Source organism: Mustelus asterias, chromosome 15, assembly GCF_964213995.1.
Source record: "Mustelus asterias chromosome 15, sMusAst1.hap1.1, whole genome shotgun sequence".
Taxonomy (NCBI): Eukaryota; Metazoa; Chordata; class Chondrichthyes; order Carcharhiniformes; family Triakidae; genus Mustelus; species Mustelus asterias.
The window spans coordinates 96,214,125-96,228,659 of NC_135815.1; the positions used below are offsets into that span (position 1 = coordinate 96,214,125).

General features: G+C 40.4%; 1 protein-coding gene across 1 annotated transcript in view; it reads left to right on the top strand.

Moving 5' to 3' along the window:
• The window catches only part of slx4ip (SLX4 interacting protein), a 111,411-nt gene extending 97,086 nt beyond the window's left edge, over positions 1 to 14,325 (top strand). Inside the window, 3 exon segments of the mRNA XM_078230357.1 lie at positions 7,059 to 7,165; positions 13,114 to 13,930; positions 13,932 to 14,325. Of these exon segments, the coding sequence (XP_078086483.1) occupies positions 7,059 to 7,165; positions 13,114 to 13,930; positions 13,932 to 13,985 (978 nt within the window). The 3' untranslated portion in view covers positions 13,986 to 14,325.
• The last annotated feature ends 210 nt before the right edge of the window (positions 14,326 to 14,535 follow it).

The following is a 14,535-nucleotide window of genomic DNA, read 5'->3' on the forward strand; positions in this document are numbered from 1 at the left end:
CTTTGTATAAGGCAGGACCCAGGACTGGGCCTGCTGAACTGCAGTCCCAGGCAGGGACTAGTGTATGTCCACTGCAAAGTGGCTTTACTTTGCATTCTGTAATAAACTATGGGGTCCCTTTCCAGTCGGGCTTCCTGAGTCATTACAAAAGCATAGTGGCTTGACAGGGTGGACACTGAGAGATTGTTTTCTACAGCTAGGGAATCTAGAACATGATGCCACAGACTAAGGATAAGGGTCGATCGCTTAAGATTGAGAAGAGGAGAAATTTCTTTACTCAAAGGGCTGTGAACCTTTGGTATTTTCTACCCCACAGAGTTGTGGATGCTCCAATGTTGAGTGTATTTAAGGCTGAGATAGAGTTTTGGTGTCTCAGGGAATTGATGGATATGGGGAACTTGTGGGAAAGTAGAGGTGAGGCAGAAGATCAGCCATGATGGTATCGAATGGCGGAGCAAGTCCAAGGAGCCTTATGATCAGTTGCTGCTCCGATTTCTTCTGTTTTCAAGTCCTTACAGCTCTTTCTGACACATTTAGAAGCTTATACTGAAAAAAAGTGCAATGCTGGGTTGAAGGTTCACTTTAAACATTTATTTTTATTTTAAAGATAAAATAATTAAACACTTTACTGTAAGTGTTTTTGAAAACATTTAGAAAGACGGTTCTATTATCATAATGCAAGAACTAAAATGGCTATTAATTAACATTAAATAATATGTCTTTTTGCTGTGTCAACTCTAAAATTCACAAGTTAAGGCTGTGACATATCTTGGCTTGGCTAGTATGAGAATTAAACGTGACACCCAAACCCCTCTATTTTTGTTTGTTAATGCAATCTGTCTTCTATTTTGCTGTGTATGTAATCTCCATTTTGCTACCTTTGTAGAATGTACAATATTTTTGCAGTATCAGGAAGGATTTCCATTAGTTTTGCAGCCTTATATAATTCATTTTATGAAATTAGAATAATTGAAGACTAAGCAGACAAAGTGCCCTTTTCAAGTAGACCCAGTTAGAAATATATCACAATTAATTTAGTGAACCTATGCTTTAACCAGTGTTGGGATCTAAACTTCCAGTCATGGGTTATAATGGGGTGGAAAATCTAGTTAATTTCATATTGTGGAGTGTATGGATCAATAGCAACCTAATGAAGAATGCCACGCTGCAAGTCTATGTCCTCAGTGTCCTCCCTACAGTAGTGAGACCTAGACAACATATGCTAGCAGGGGAAAAGACTGAACAATGTTCATCTTTGTTGTGATGTGGAGATGCCGGCGTTGGACTGGGGTAAACACAGTAAGATGTTTAACAACACCAGGTTAAAGTCCAACAGGTTTATTTGGTAGCAAAAGCCACACAAGCTTTCGGATCTGGTGTTGTTAAACTTCTTACCACCTTTGTTGTCTCAGAGGTATCATTGACATGTCTTCCTGGGACAGGGTCACCAACTCAGAGGTTTTGGACCATGCTAATTGTATCAGCATACATTTATTAATACGTTGATGGTGTGTGCGTTGACTCGGCCATGTTTGTTGGATAGATGACGGCCATATGCCCAAAGACCTTCTGTACAGTGAACTGGCCACTGGGTCATGACCTGCTGGATGTGTACTTATGCTTCAAGGACACCTGCAAACAAGATATAAAGACAGCAGACATCAGCACGTACAGCTGTGAGACAGTCATCAACAGCTGGGACATCTGGAAGCTGACTGTTCGGAAGAGGCACTGGAAGAGGCGAGGACAAATGGAAAGCTCAGCTGGCTGAGAAGAGGGCCCAGAGAAAATAGGGCAGTGAATTCTGCATCTTCTCAGCTTTCTGTCTTCATCTGTAGCATCTAAGGCAGAGACTGCCATGCCAGAGTGGGGCTCCTGGATCACACCAGGCATTGCTTAATACATAGTTGACCACCAAGGCTCAGATCATCATCTCATGAGACCAAAGGCTGCCAGAGAATAATTCCTACTGTGGAAAAATTCTAATTATTTCAAAGTTTCTCACAAGTTTATAAGGTAAGTAGAATACCCTATACTTTAAGCTGTGAGACCATTCATACATATGTGAACTCTTAGCTTATGATACTATCCTCGTTTGTTTTATTCATGTTATAAGGTGAACTCAATAATTCTTTGTTGATTTTGGCTGGCAAGTTGCCAGTGGAATTTGCAGGCTAGATTTTTTTCCTGAGTTTTAGTTACCTTGACGTGATTTTGCATAAAGCCACTGAAGCATTTTTAACACATTCTATCAGTGTAAAGATTTTGTCAAGAAATAGTGGTTTGTGAAACTATTTTGGGGGGTGAGCTATCAGACAGGGCAGATGACACTGGTGGCACTAATGCATTTGGCATGAATGGAGGCCTTTATTTACTGTGCTGAGGAGTCTTGAAGCATTGTAGAAATAAATTTTAAAGCAAAAATTGCCTTTTTTTCAGTTTCTTCTATAAATAGTAAAACTATAGGTCGAGATGGGCTGTAAGCAACATTCAAAATTCATACAAAATGTTTCTTTTAAAATTAAATAGAAGTTACTGTGATGGAGAAATATATGGGCTAAAAATAAGTCCTAAGCACGGAATTATCAGATCTAATATTAAACACACATTGCAATATTTTTAACATCGGATGTAAAAACTAGGTTATTTTAAGCGCAACAATGCATGCCTTTTGATCAACAAACATCTGGGGCTATCATTGTGTCCCGTTTTTGTCTTCTAAAAGCTGCTTAATTGATGCCTACAGGAAGGATTGCTGCGTCAGATTTAGTTTACCATAACAAATGTTTCTAAAAGAGTTTGTGGTGTTCTGATTGAAGCAGTTGCAAAGATTCCGACTTCATTTATGCCACCCCTATTCTAAATAGAGACTGATTAAGTTTGAGGACATTGAGGAAAATCACAAGAAATACATCCGTATTAGCTCAGTGATTGCTTGGACTTACATTCTGTGTCATGTCCTTTGGCTTTCCTTATAACAGCTTCCCTTTGTGGCTTATTTCCAGCCTGAGGGAGTTTACATAATTCTTTCAGAAGAATTTTCAGCAGTTCCCACAGTGTCTTTCAGTATCGAGGGCTGACTCATACTTGAGTCCTTTAATTGAACAATTCTGCATCTATTTTGTGTGTTCTTTTCATGTTTTGTTTTGTTTTAAAACTACTCTGGGGAATGGGGGAGAGAGAAACACTCACTTATGACCTACCCAGACTGTGATCACTTGTTTTAAGAACTCATGTTTGTTAACCCTTTCAGGACTGCAAAAGCAATTCTGCAGCAAAAGAACCTGCCCCAAGATTTATTGTTAATCCCAGGATCACCAGAGTGATGAAACTTGCTGCACATTTCTTTCTTTTATAATATTTTGTATCAGCAATGAATATGAATCATAATTTTCACTTGCTAAATATGAAATATATTTTGGAAGGCAAAACATGGAAAATAAACAAAGGACAAAGAAAATTACAGCACAGGAACAGGTCCTTCGGCCCTCCAAGCCTGCACCGACCATGCTGCCCGACTTAACTAAAACCCACTACCCTTCCGGGGCCATATCCCTCCACGCCCGTTCTATTCATGTATTTGTCAAGACGCCCCTTAAAAGTCACTATCGTATCTGCTTCTGCTACCTCCCCCGGCAGCGAGTTCAGGCACCCACCACCCGCCTTCTGTGTAATAGAGGTTTAGAATTAGAATAACCATGCCCATTAAACTGGGGGAGGTTTTGATGAACATATTTTGGATTGGTGTGGTTGTTACATTTGGATTGTTTATTTTATCTTACATAGAAAGATAAAGGGATCAATAGTATAATAAACAGTATAGTATAATGTTTTATTATATTTTTACAAGCAGTGACCCAATCCATGATATAGAAACAATAAACTTTGATGTGTTTTACTGATTTGATTGCATGTTATGAAATTAAATCATGAACCATCGTATGTTTGTTATATTGTTTATTCAATGCAAGTCCTAAGAGTTGCCTTTGTAATATTTAAATGATATGACATTTTCATTAATTAAGTGTGGGTGCACCCTTCTCTGGAAGTACCTTGATATTTGAGAGCATTGTGATGAGATATGCATTGTTTCTATGTTGTGTTGCTAGGTGGTTCCTTTTTAGCCCTATAGGATATGCTACCACCCTGGTCAGGCCATGCCCATAGAACCATAGAATCCCTACAGTGCAGGAAGAGGCCATTCAGCCCATCAAGTCTGCACCGACTCTCTGAAATAGCATCCCACCCAGGCCTGCCCTTTGCCCTATCCTCGTAGCCCCCCCCACCCCCCCAGATTTTCCATTGGTAATTCACCTAACCTACACATCTTTGACACTAAGTGGCAATGCAGCATGGCCAATCCACCTAACCTGCACATCTTTGTGACTAAGAGAGGAAAACAGAGAAAACTCTGTATGAGGAAACCCATGATGTGGAGATGCCGGCGTTGGACTGGGGTAAACACAGTAAGAAGTCTCACAACACCAGGTTAAAGTCCAACAGGTTTATTTGGTAACAAATACCATAAGCTTTCGGAGCACTGCTCCTTCGTCAGATGGAGTGGATATCTGCTCTCAAACAGTGCACAGACACAGAAATCAAGTTACAGAATACTAATTAGAACGCGAATCTCTACAACCAGCCAGGTCTTAAAGGTACAGACAATGTGGGTGGAGGGAGCATTCAACACAGGTTAAAGAGATGTGTATTGTCTCCAGACAGAACAGCTAGTGAGATTCTACAAGCCCAGGAGGCAAGCTGTGGAGGTTACTGATAATGTGACATAAATCCAACATCCTGGTTTAGGCCGTCCTCATGTGTGCGGAACTTGGCTATCAGTTTCTGCTCAGCGACTCTGCGCTGTCGTGTGTCGTGAAGGCCGCCTTGGAGAACGCTTACCTGAAGATCCAAGGCTGAATGCCCGTGACTGCTGAAGTGCTCCCCCACAGGAAGAGAACAGTCTTGCCTGGTGATTGTCGAGCGGTGTTCATTCATCCGTTGTCGTAGCGTCTGCATGGTTTCCCCAATGTAACTCGGCCAACGTTGTCTACCTGATACGCTGCCGGAAAGGATGTCCCGAGGCATGGTACATTGGGGAAACCATGCAGACGTTACGACAACGGATGAATGAACACCGCTCAACAATCACCAGGCAGGACTGTTCTCTTCCTGTGGGGGAGCACTTCAGCAGTCACGGGCATTCAGCCTTGGATCTTCAGGTAAGCGTTCTCCAAGGCGGCCTTCACGACACACGACAGCGCAGAGTCGCTGAGCAGAAACTGATAGCCAAGTTCCGCACACATGAGGACGGCCTAAACCGGGATGTTGGATTTATGTCACATTATCAGTAACCTCCACAGCTTGCCTCCTGGGCTTGTAGAATCTCACTAGCTGTTCTGTCTGGAGACAATACACATCTCTTTAACCTGTGTTGAATGCTCCCTCCACCCACATTGTCTGTACCTTTAAGACCTGGCTGGCTGTAGAGATTCGCGTTCTAATTAGTATTCTGTAACTTGATTTCTGTGTCTGTGCACTGTTTGAGAGCAGATATCCACTCCATCTGACGAAGGAGCAGTGCTCCGAAAGCTTATGATATTTGCTACCAAATAAACCTGTTGGACTTTAATCTGGTATTGTGAGACTTCTTATTGAGGAAACCCATGCAGACAAGGGGAGAACATGCAAACTCCACACAGTCATCCAAGGCCGGAATCAAACCCAGGTCTCCGGAGCTGAGAGGCAGCAGTGCTAACTAACCACTGTGTCACTGTTACCAGATACACTAATAGAATCAAAGTTTTGCAGTTTCCATTTTGCAGGAAGATACTACATTAGTGGAGCATGAACCGTCTTGATCCACTTGTGAATAGGCAGATTGGTAACACAGACATTTTCTTAATTTGATGCTAATTGGCGCTAAATTAACAATTTCTTTGAGAGAGTTTATACAGTATGTGTGGCGTTAGAAATGGCAATGGGATGTTCTTTTGTGATTGAGATTGAGGTAGAGTGGACATGCCTAACTTTGTTCTGCACAAATCCAGTGATTTATCACGGTATGTTAACCCAAACATCAGACAAATTGTGGGTAAAATTTTAAGGAGATTGTGTTGTAAATTAAAATAATAGCTTCAGTTGAAATGTGCTAATGTGCCTTCAAAGATACCCGAATAGAGTTGGTTTTAAATCTGCTCTGAACAATAAACTTGCTTGTTAAATTGTTTCTTTTCAAATAATAGAAAAGTGAACATTGGGATCAGCTGCATTGTTGCACTGTATCAGCTGGAGCTGTGGTATGGCATGCAGCCAAATAAAGCTGATTCAGTACAATACAGCCGATGCATTACAGCTGATACTTAAATTTGATTCCAGCAATCAAGTTTATTTTATTCACCATCTCAAAATACAAAATACAAAAAATGAGTCGATGGAATAAATAATTCCTATTATGGGCTGGAACTCTACCACCTTGCCCGCCACGGAATCGGCATGGGCGAGCGTCCGACAACAGAAATCTCCGATGACCTCGAGCGGGAATTTCCGGTCTCGCCCAAGCAAGGCCGTAAGAGTCTGCCCAATATGTTAGCTTTCCAGAGGAACAAAGGTATGTTTCAGGATTGATTAAATTTATAAACTATCTTCTACTGTCTTAAAGAGACACAATTTCACAATCATGTTTATTGATAACAGACTTTACATACCAGCTCCAAAATGTGATTTCATGAGCTTTAGCTGTACCTAACCTAGAATTAAGTTAAAGTTTATTTATTAGTGTCACAAAATGGCTTACATTAACACTGCAGTGAAGTTACTGTGAAAATCCCCTAGTCGCCACACTCCGGCGCCTGTTCGGGTACACTAAGGGAGAATTTAGCATGGCCAATGCGCCCTAACCAGCACGTCTTGCACCTTGCTGCTCATGGGTGACCCAAATGGAAAGTGTTTTATTTCCCAGTTAGTGATGAGTGATTAGTGCATAAAATAATAAAACAGAATAAGCAGATTTATATGTAAGCGCACCTATTTTTTAATGAGATATTGCATTTCTTTAATAGGGCACTGAGCATGGAGCCTCAGAATACTTCACTGGGGATTCAGAAATGAAAGGGCTTCCGGATGTCTCTCTTTCAGTACAGAAGAAGAAAGCAGCTTTGAAACACATGTATGTATTACTAGATAATTAGGCTGAAGAGCTTACTCCCCGACTATAAAATGAAAAGTCTTAAGTCTGGCTATGTTACGGACTTATCTAAAAGGAAAGCTGCATTTTTTGCAACTTTTGAAGAGGCACCATGAATTGCTATTTGAGAGTTCCAGTCCACCAGTGGAAGACTTGGTCGCAGGTGGGATGGGAAAATTTGGAGAACAGCCAAAAATCAATTGAAGCCACTGGCGGGACTGTAAAATTCCAGATGCTGCCCTCTTCTATATAGCAGGCACATTTTAGGCCTCAACTTTATGCCTTGGTGGGAAATTTTTGGAGTTTAACTTTCTTTCCTTCCTGCATGCCACAATGTATCAGTGTAAACTTTTGCATCTACTACCTCGCATTTTTCCATAACTCTACGGAGCTGTAACATTTTATATGGAGCATTCAATGGTGTTAATCAATTATTTGATTCCTTGAGAGATGATACTTAAACCATAACGACAATGTTTAGCACTTTTAACATAGACAGTGTCCAAAAGCACTTCACATAGGTACAACCAGAAAAAAAGATGTCCATCTAAAGGGGATAATGGGAGGGGGTAATTAAAACATTGATCAAAGAGATGGGTTTTAAGGAAGGTCTTAGCGAAGGAGTGTGTGGTGGAGTTGTTTCAGGTAAATCCAGTAAAATAAACTGAGTAGTGGATTGCAACCCTTCTGTTACTCACCTGGAGTCACCACGGTAACGGAATAAATATGCCTGTATAACAGAGAGAGTTAATTGGAAATGTCTGTTGTCTTGCTGGGAGTCAATGATAACGTTGACTTTGATTGCAAAGAGCCTTGATGCTCCTTTTCTTTAGGCAACTTGCTTGGTCTCTCTTTTAGCTGACTTTTATCAACTAACCTCTGTTGCCTGTGTGAAGCGCTTTGGAATATTAGTGGTTGCAGTATTCCCATCCATGTGCAGAAATTCCTTTAAAGTGCTCTTGCCATTCTTCATGATCCATATGGTACTATAGAAACTAGAAAAAGAAGCAGTATTCCTGCTGGTTTCTCACTTCCCAAACTATTCCAGACAAAGCTCTAATCCCAGTACTATTCAAATTAATATATCCTCCACTTACACCAGTGACTGCTATAGATCATAGGCAGCTATCTTTGAAATGTTATTTTTGGCTCTAATCCCAGTTGCAAGTGAGAAAGTTATAAATTCTAATGGCAAAAATACCATTATCTTATCTAGATTGAATTTAGAACAGTGATTAGTATGTCTTGTTTTGGGATTTTTGGTACATTTTTCTTCATGGAAAGGATGCAGATATGACTAATGCTAAAGTGTTGACTTAGATTGTTTTCCAAGATTAGAAATCCTCCTCCAACATGAACCTGCTGGGACAGAGATGGGATTTATATATTAATTACCCAGGCTCTAAATTAGTTTCGTATGCTGATTTTGGTTCAGTAGGAAATCATTATCTGAGGCATTGACACCATGGTAGGATAGAAGGTTCCGTCCTGTTGAGCTTTGCACAAAACTCATTTCAATTCAGACAGCAGGCTTGATTAGCTGCTCTTTAGGCCAACTCCCAGACAAGGGCTGGGACTGGGAACCAAACCTCAACTTCCTGTAGATATAGAAGATGAAGAGAACAAAGACTCTCGTTGAGAGATCAGCTGATAAAGTCTACTAAGAGGGGGAGACCAAGCAAGTTGCCTAAACATCCAGGCTCTTTGCACTTCTTCTAGTTTAATACTGATTGGCTACAAGCAAATGTATTCAGCCCATCGACTTAGATAGGATCTTTTATATTTTTCTTACTCAGCTAAAACAGTTATTTAGAGCAAGTGAAATTTTGTTATGTTTGTTATTAGCATTTTGTTAGTAAAATAAAACTACGTAACAATGTGTATCTAAGCATCGGCTCACCATATTGCTCTATCTTTGAAAAGGTCAGGAACAGTGTAGATAAAGATACCTGCAAAAGATGCTGTCTTAGGTTCTGATTGCATGGCTGTCCTATTATTTTGTTTCCCAGGATATGCTGATGCAAATTGCGCAGTACGAAGAAACCCTTAAATATAAGACTTAGACCACTTATAGAAGTGTCCAGCATCCAAAAGAATATATTTGGCAAAACCCTAAACCTGATATGGTCTGCTTTCACAATGGTCATAAATTTACCAATGGAAATAAATTCTATAATGTGATTTTCAAATATGTATCTACTTATCAAACTGATCTGCAGACCAAAATACTAGCATTTTGTTTCTTGCTTTTCATGTTAAGTGGTGTAATAACAGAGTATGGTTAGAGGCAGCAGTAACAGAAATCAATATTGCATTATATTGAACTGGTAGTTGCTGGGGACGGAAGACTTGGAGAAACTGCTGGTATATCATTGAGCAAGTCTCTGGTTTCCTACAGCCTAAAAATAAGTTGGTGGTTTTCTATAGCCCAAACTATGCTACTGAAACCCAGTATTAAATTCCTGACCATCCCTCTCCCCTTTAAGATGACTGTCACTTCCCCCTTAAAAAATGCCACTCCAAACCAGCTTCTTCCAATGCCACAGCACTGACTGACCTGGTCAAAGCCGTGAATGATATCCTCTGTGATATTGACTGTAGTGAGTGTTCCCTCTGTCTTCCTCAGTCTTTTCACAATGTTGAACAATGTAGATCTCTGTTCTGGTCCCCCCATGCCGACGCTAGAGTTAGGAAAGCCCACCAACGCCTCTACTTTCTCAGAAGACTAAGGAAATTTGGCATGTCAGCTACGACTCTCACCAACTTTGACAGATGCACCATAGAAAGCATTCTTTCTGGTTGTATCACAGCTTGGTATGGGCTCCTGCTCTGCCCAAGACCGCAAGGAACTACGAAAGGTCGTGAATGTAGCCCAATCCATCACGCAAGCCAGCCTCCCATCCATTGACTCTGTCTGCACTTCCCGCTGCCTCGACAAAACAGCCAGCATAATTAAGGACCCCACGCACCCTGGACATTCTCTCTTCCACCTCCTTCCGCCGGGAACAAGATACAAAAGTCTGAGGTCACGTACCAACCAAGAACAGCTTCTTCCCTGCTGCTGTCAGACTTTTGAATGGACCTACCTCGCGTTAAGTTGATCTTTCTCAACACCCTAGCTATGACTGTAACACTACATTCTGCATTCTCTCGTTTCCTTCTCTATGAACGGTATGTTTTGTATTGCGCGTACGAAACAATACTTTTCACTGTATGTTAATACATGTGACAATAATAAATCAAATCAAATCAAATCTCTGTTCTTCTCCACCATATCCAGTTTCAGATCCCTGTTGAGCCCATTCCTAGCTATCTGGATGCAGACAGATAGATATATAACTCGTTCTCTTTCCTTATTGCACTGTCACCTCAGGAGTCCGTGAAGATTTTCTTTGGTCCCTCCTTTTCCTTATCTTTTTGCTGTCCTGTTGTGATAGCATCCACAAATGTGGAGTTAGCTTCCATAATTATGTTGGTGCTATCCAGCTGTACTTCTCAAAGCATTTCACTCAATCTTGCGACCACATCTTTGCTATTAAAGTTTCCATTTAAAATCTAGTCTTGGTTTGAGCCATGATTTCCATCAGTACCAACAACAAAAAGACCAATGTTGTGGTCTGCGGAACTCGTCATAAACTCAGTTAGAGTTCAAAGAATGAGAGGTGATCTTACTGAAATATATGAGGGGGATTGACAGGGTAAATGCTGAGAGGTTGGGAGGGGATTGCCCTTGGAGGGGAATCTAGAACTAGAAGGCACAGTTTAAAAATAAGGTATTTCCTACTTAAGATGGAGATGAGGAATTTCTTCTCTGAGGCCTTTTAGTCTTTAGAAAATCTCTTCCACAGAGAACAGCAGAGATTTGGTCATTGAATATATTCAAGGCTGAGTTAGATAGATTTTTGATTTTTTTTAATTCATTCGTGGGACATGGGTGTCACTGGCTGGCCAGCATTTATTGCCCAAACCTAGTTCTCCATGGCGAGCAGTTGAGAGTCAACCAGACCAAGTTAGGATGGCAGATTTCCTTCCCTAAAGGGCATCAGTGAACCAGATGGGTTTTTCAAATAATCAACAATGGTTTCATGGTCATCAATAGATTCTTAATTCCAGATACTTTTTATTGAATTCAAATTCCACCATCTGCCATGGCAGGATTCGAACCTGGGTCCCCAGAACATTAGCTGAGTTTCTGGATTAATAGTCTAGCGATAATAACATTAGGCCATCACCTCCTCAGCAAAGGAGTCAGAGGTCATGGGGGCAATCAGGAAAGGAGAGCTTACAGTCAGATCAGCAATGCTCTTATGAGTGGCAGAGAAGCTCAATGGGCCAGATAGCATACTCCTGCTCCTATTTCTTGGCTCTTATGAATCCATCCATCTTTGGCTACTCTTGGTTCAGTAAGACTGCAATACCTTGGCTTCTGCTTGAGCCAGAGCTTCAAATCCCACATTTACCACGTTTATTTCTTCCAATGTAACATTATTCACCTCTGCCTCTATCTTATCACTCTAACATTAAAACCTTTGTCCATTGTATTGCCATCTCCACACCCAATTACTCCAGCATTCTCCTTGCCGGTATCCTTTCATCCACATTTCATAAATTGCAACTTATCCAAAATATCCTGCCCTGCACAAAACCATGCTTGTCCATCACGGCTCCCTATTCCCAATACATTTAATTTTAAATTGTCATCCTTGTCCTCAAATCTTTCCTTGGTATCCTTTACCACCACCATTGCAAGCCCCTTCAGACTTACTCTCCCCTTTGTATCCTTTGGTTTCTGAATCTGGCTTTCTGATCTTCCTACCCTCCCCCTGCCACTGCGGTCTCAGAGCTTTCAATTGCCTAGGCCCTGACCTTCACAAGACTCACCTTTACTGCCAAGCCTTTAATTATCATCCCTAATTTCTATCCCAATTCATTCAGTGTTCAGTTCCTCATGTTACTCCTTTGTAAAGTGCCTTGGGACATTTTCTGTGTTAAAGGCATCAGTTAAATGCTTTTTATTGTTGCATTGCAATTGCTGGGTTTGCAGGCTACAGCATCGCAAGCAGGTGAAGCAGTATGTGAAACCTTGTCCATAGCTGATCGGCTCAACTGAAACAGATGAAACAGGGAATAAGCTTCTCCCATACATAGCATTTTCAGATCTTGAGCAAATTAAATATCAGGATTTTTTTTTAGCTTTACCAGAATCAGCTTTAAGTACTTCTTTACAGGATCATGATATTCTGGGCATCAAGGTGGCACAGTGGTTAGCACTGCTGCCTCATAGCACCAGGGACCCATGTTCGATTCCCGGCTTGGGTCACTGTCTGTGTCTGCATGGGTTTCCTACGGGTATCCTCCCACAGTCCAAAAGATGTGCAGGTTAGGTGAATTGACCATGCTAAATTCTCCCTCAGTGTAACCCGAACAGGCGCCGGAGTGTGGCGACTAGGGTATTTTCACAGTAACTTCATTGCAGTGTTAATGTAAGCCTACTTGTGACTGATAAATAAACTTTTAACTTTACTTTTTAACTTTGCTGCTGCTTGTTAAGTGTTCAGAGTTTTAAAATATTGGAATTTCCAATTATGACCACAGAATAAAGACTTTAATTTTAATGTGTTGTCCGTTTGAACAAACAATATGTTATTAGAAGAATTCTTTTAGGTTCATTTCAAAAAACAAACGTTTCTTGTTAACCCCACAAAATGTACTTCCTGCTTTTGCTTTTTTACTTAATATAAAATTTATGCGAAACGAGTATTAGTTTTCACAGCTGGAAACATCTGAACTATGTGCAACAGAAATAATTAAGATTGACATTTGAATAACTTTGGGGGACTTTTCACAAGTACGGGATACTTAAATGAATGTTTTTCATCTGAGTGACACTGAACATTTTAATTCTTACTGGACCTCTCATTTTTTTTCAGTGTGAAGAAGACTTGTCACACAAAAGTGGGAAACGTTAACAAATCCGAAACTGAGAATTGCTTGCCAAAAGTATTACATGCTGTAATAGAAGATGAGCAGGATGTAGTCCAATCTGCTACAGGTTTCAGGCATGAGATTCAGGATATAAATACTGGAAGAACAGAAGATTGTATGAACTCTGTTCAAAGCAAGTTATTACTTCCTGTCATAAAACTGGAAAAATATATTAACGAGACACGGCCAGCTGAAGAGAACTGCCAACAACAACCTCAAGCGATTGAACAGCTGAAGACAGGTTTGAAAAGCACAGTGGGCGGCAGTGAGCCAGCACTGCAGGATCCTAAACAAAATGAAGTAAACACAAAATTGCAAAAGGAGCGAAGGAGAGGCTCTGGTCAGGACGGAACAGATAGTGCCAAGAAGCTAGTTTCAGGAGAGACCCCAGCATCCCTCCGTGAGGTTACAATGGGAATGAATTCTCCCAAGTCTTTAAGAAAACCGTCTGTGAGAAAAAAGCTTTTAAAACATAATTCCATTTGTAAAAGGTCAGTCAAAGGTAAAGCCAACAGTCTTGACCTCACAAAAGAGGATGGATGTGGGTCCTTGTTTTCTGTGGGGAGTTCTCCCCAAGACTTTTGCTTGATGGATAAATGTAAAAAGAGACGACTACCAACACAAACCAAACTAACTAAAAAACCAGGGAAGGCACCTCCGCGTCTTTCTGGTTCTGAATCTGTGAATTCAGCAACAAGTATAGCATCGGTCAAAGTTGAGTCTGAGGTAGAAAATGTGCCAAGAAAATCGAGACTTCGACAGTCAAAAAAGGCTGGAACATTCGGGAATGAATAAGTTGTTACATGACGGTCACTAATCATTAGCACTGTTTGGTTGTAACAGGAGAGGATTTCAATTAATGTAGTGCCTCAATGAGAAGTAATTTTATAAAAGCACATCACTCTTGTAATGTTATCAAGATGCCAGTTGTCTTAAATATTCCAGGGACAGATTTGTACTTTAATATTAAATTCATCCTTAATGGATAACTCACAGTCATTTAAATTTACTGCAATTCTCTTTTTATGACCTGAAGTGACAGTAAGAAAGCTTCATTTTCTGGTATTTTCCGTTCAGTCTAATTTGATGTTAATCCCATTCATAATTAGTTTACAAATGATGGATTTCAGCAAATGTGTTTTTAATTTGATTTTAAAATCATTCTTTCCTGTCTTGGGGATCTTCCTATCATTTCCATTTTTAAGCCCGTTCCATTGTGTAATTCACAATAAAGTTTAAATAGATTTGTAACTTTGTTTATACAATTGTTTGGTTTTCACTTTACATAAACTTGAGGCATCGAAAGCTATCTACTAATATTGGTTTTACAGTGACTTGGTGGTTTGTGTGTTCAATGACATTTATTA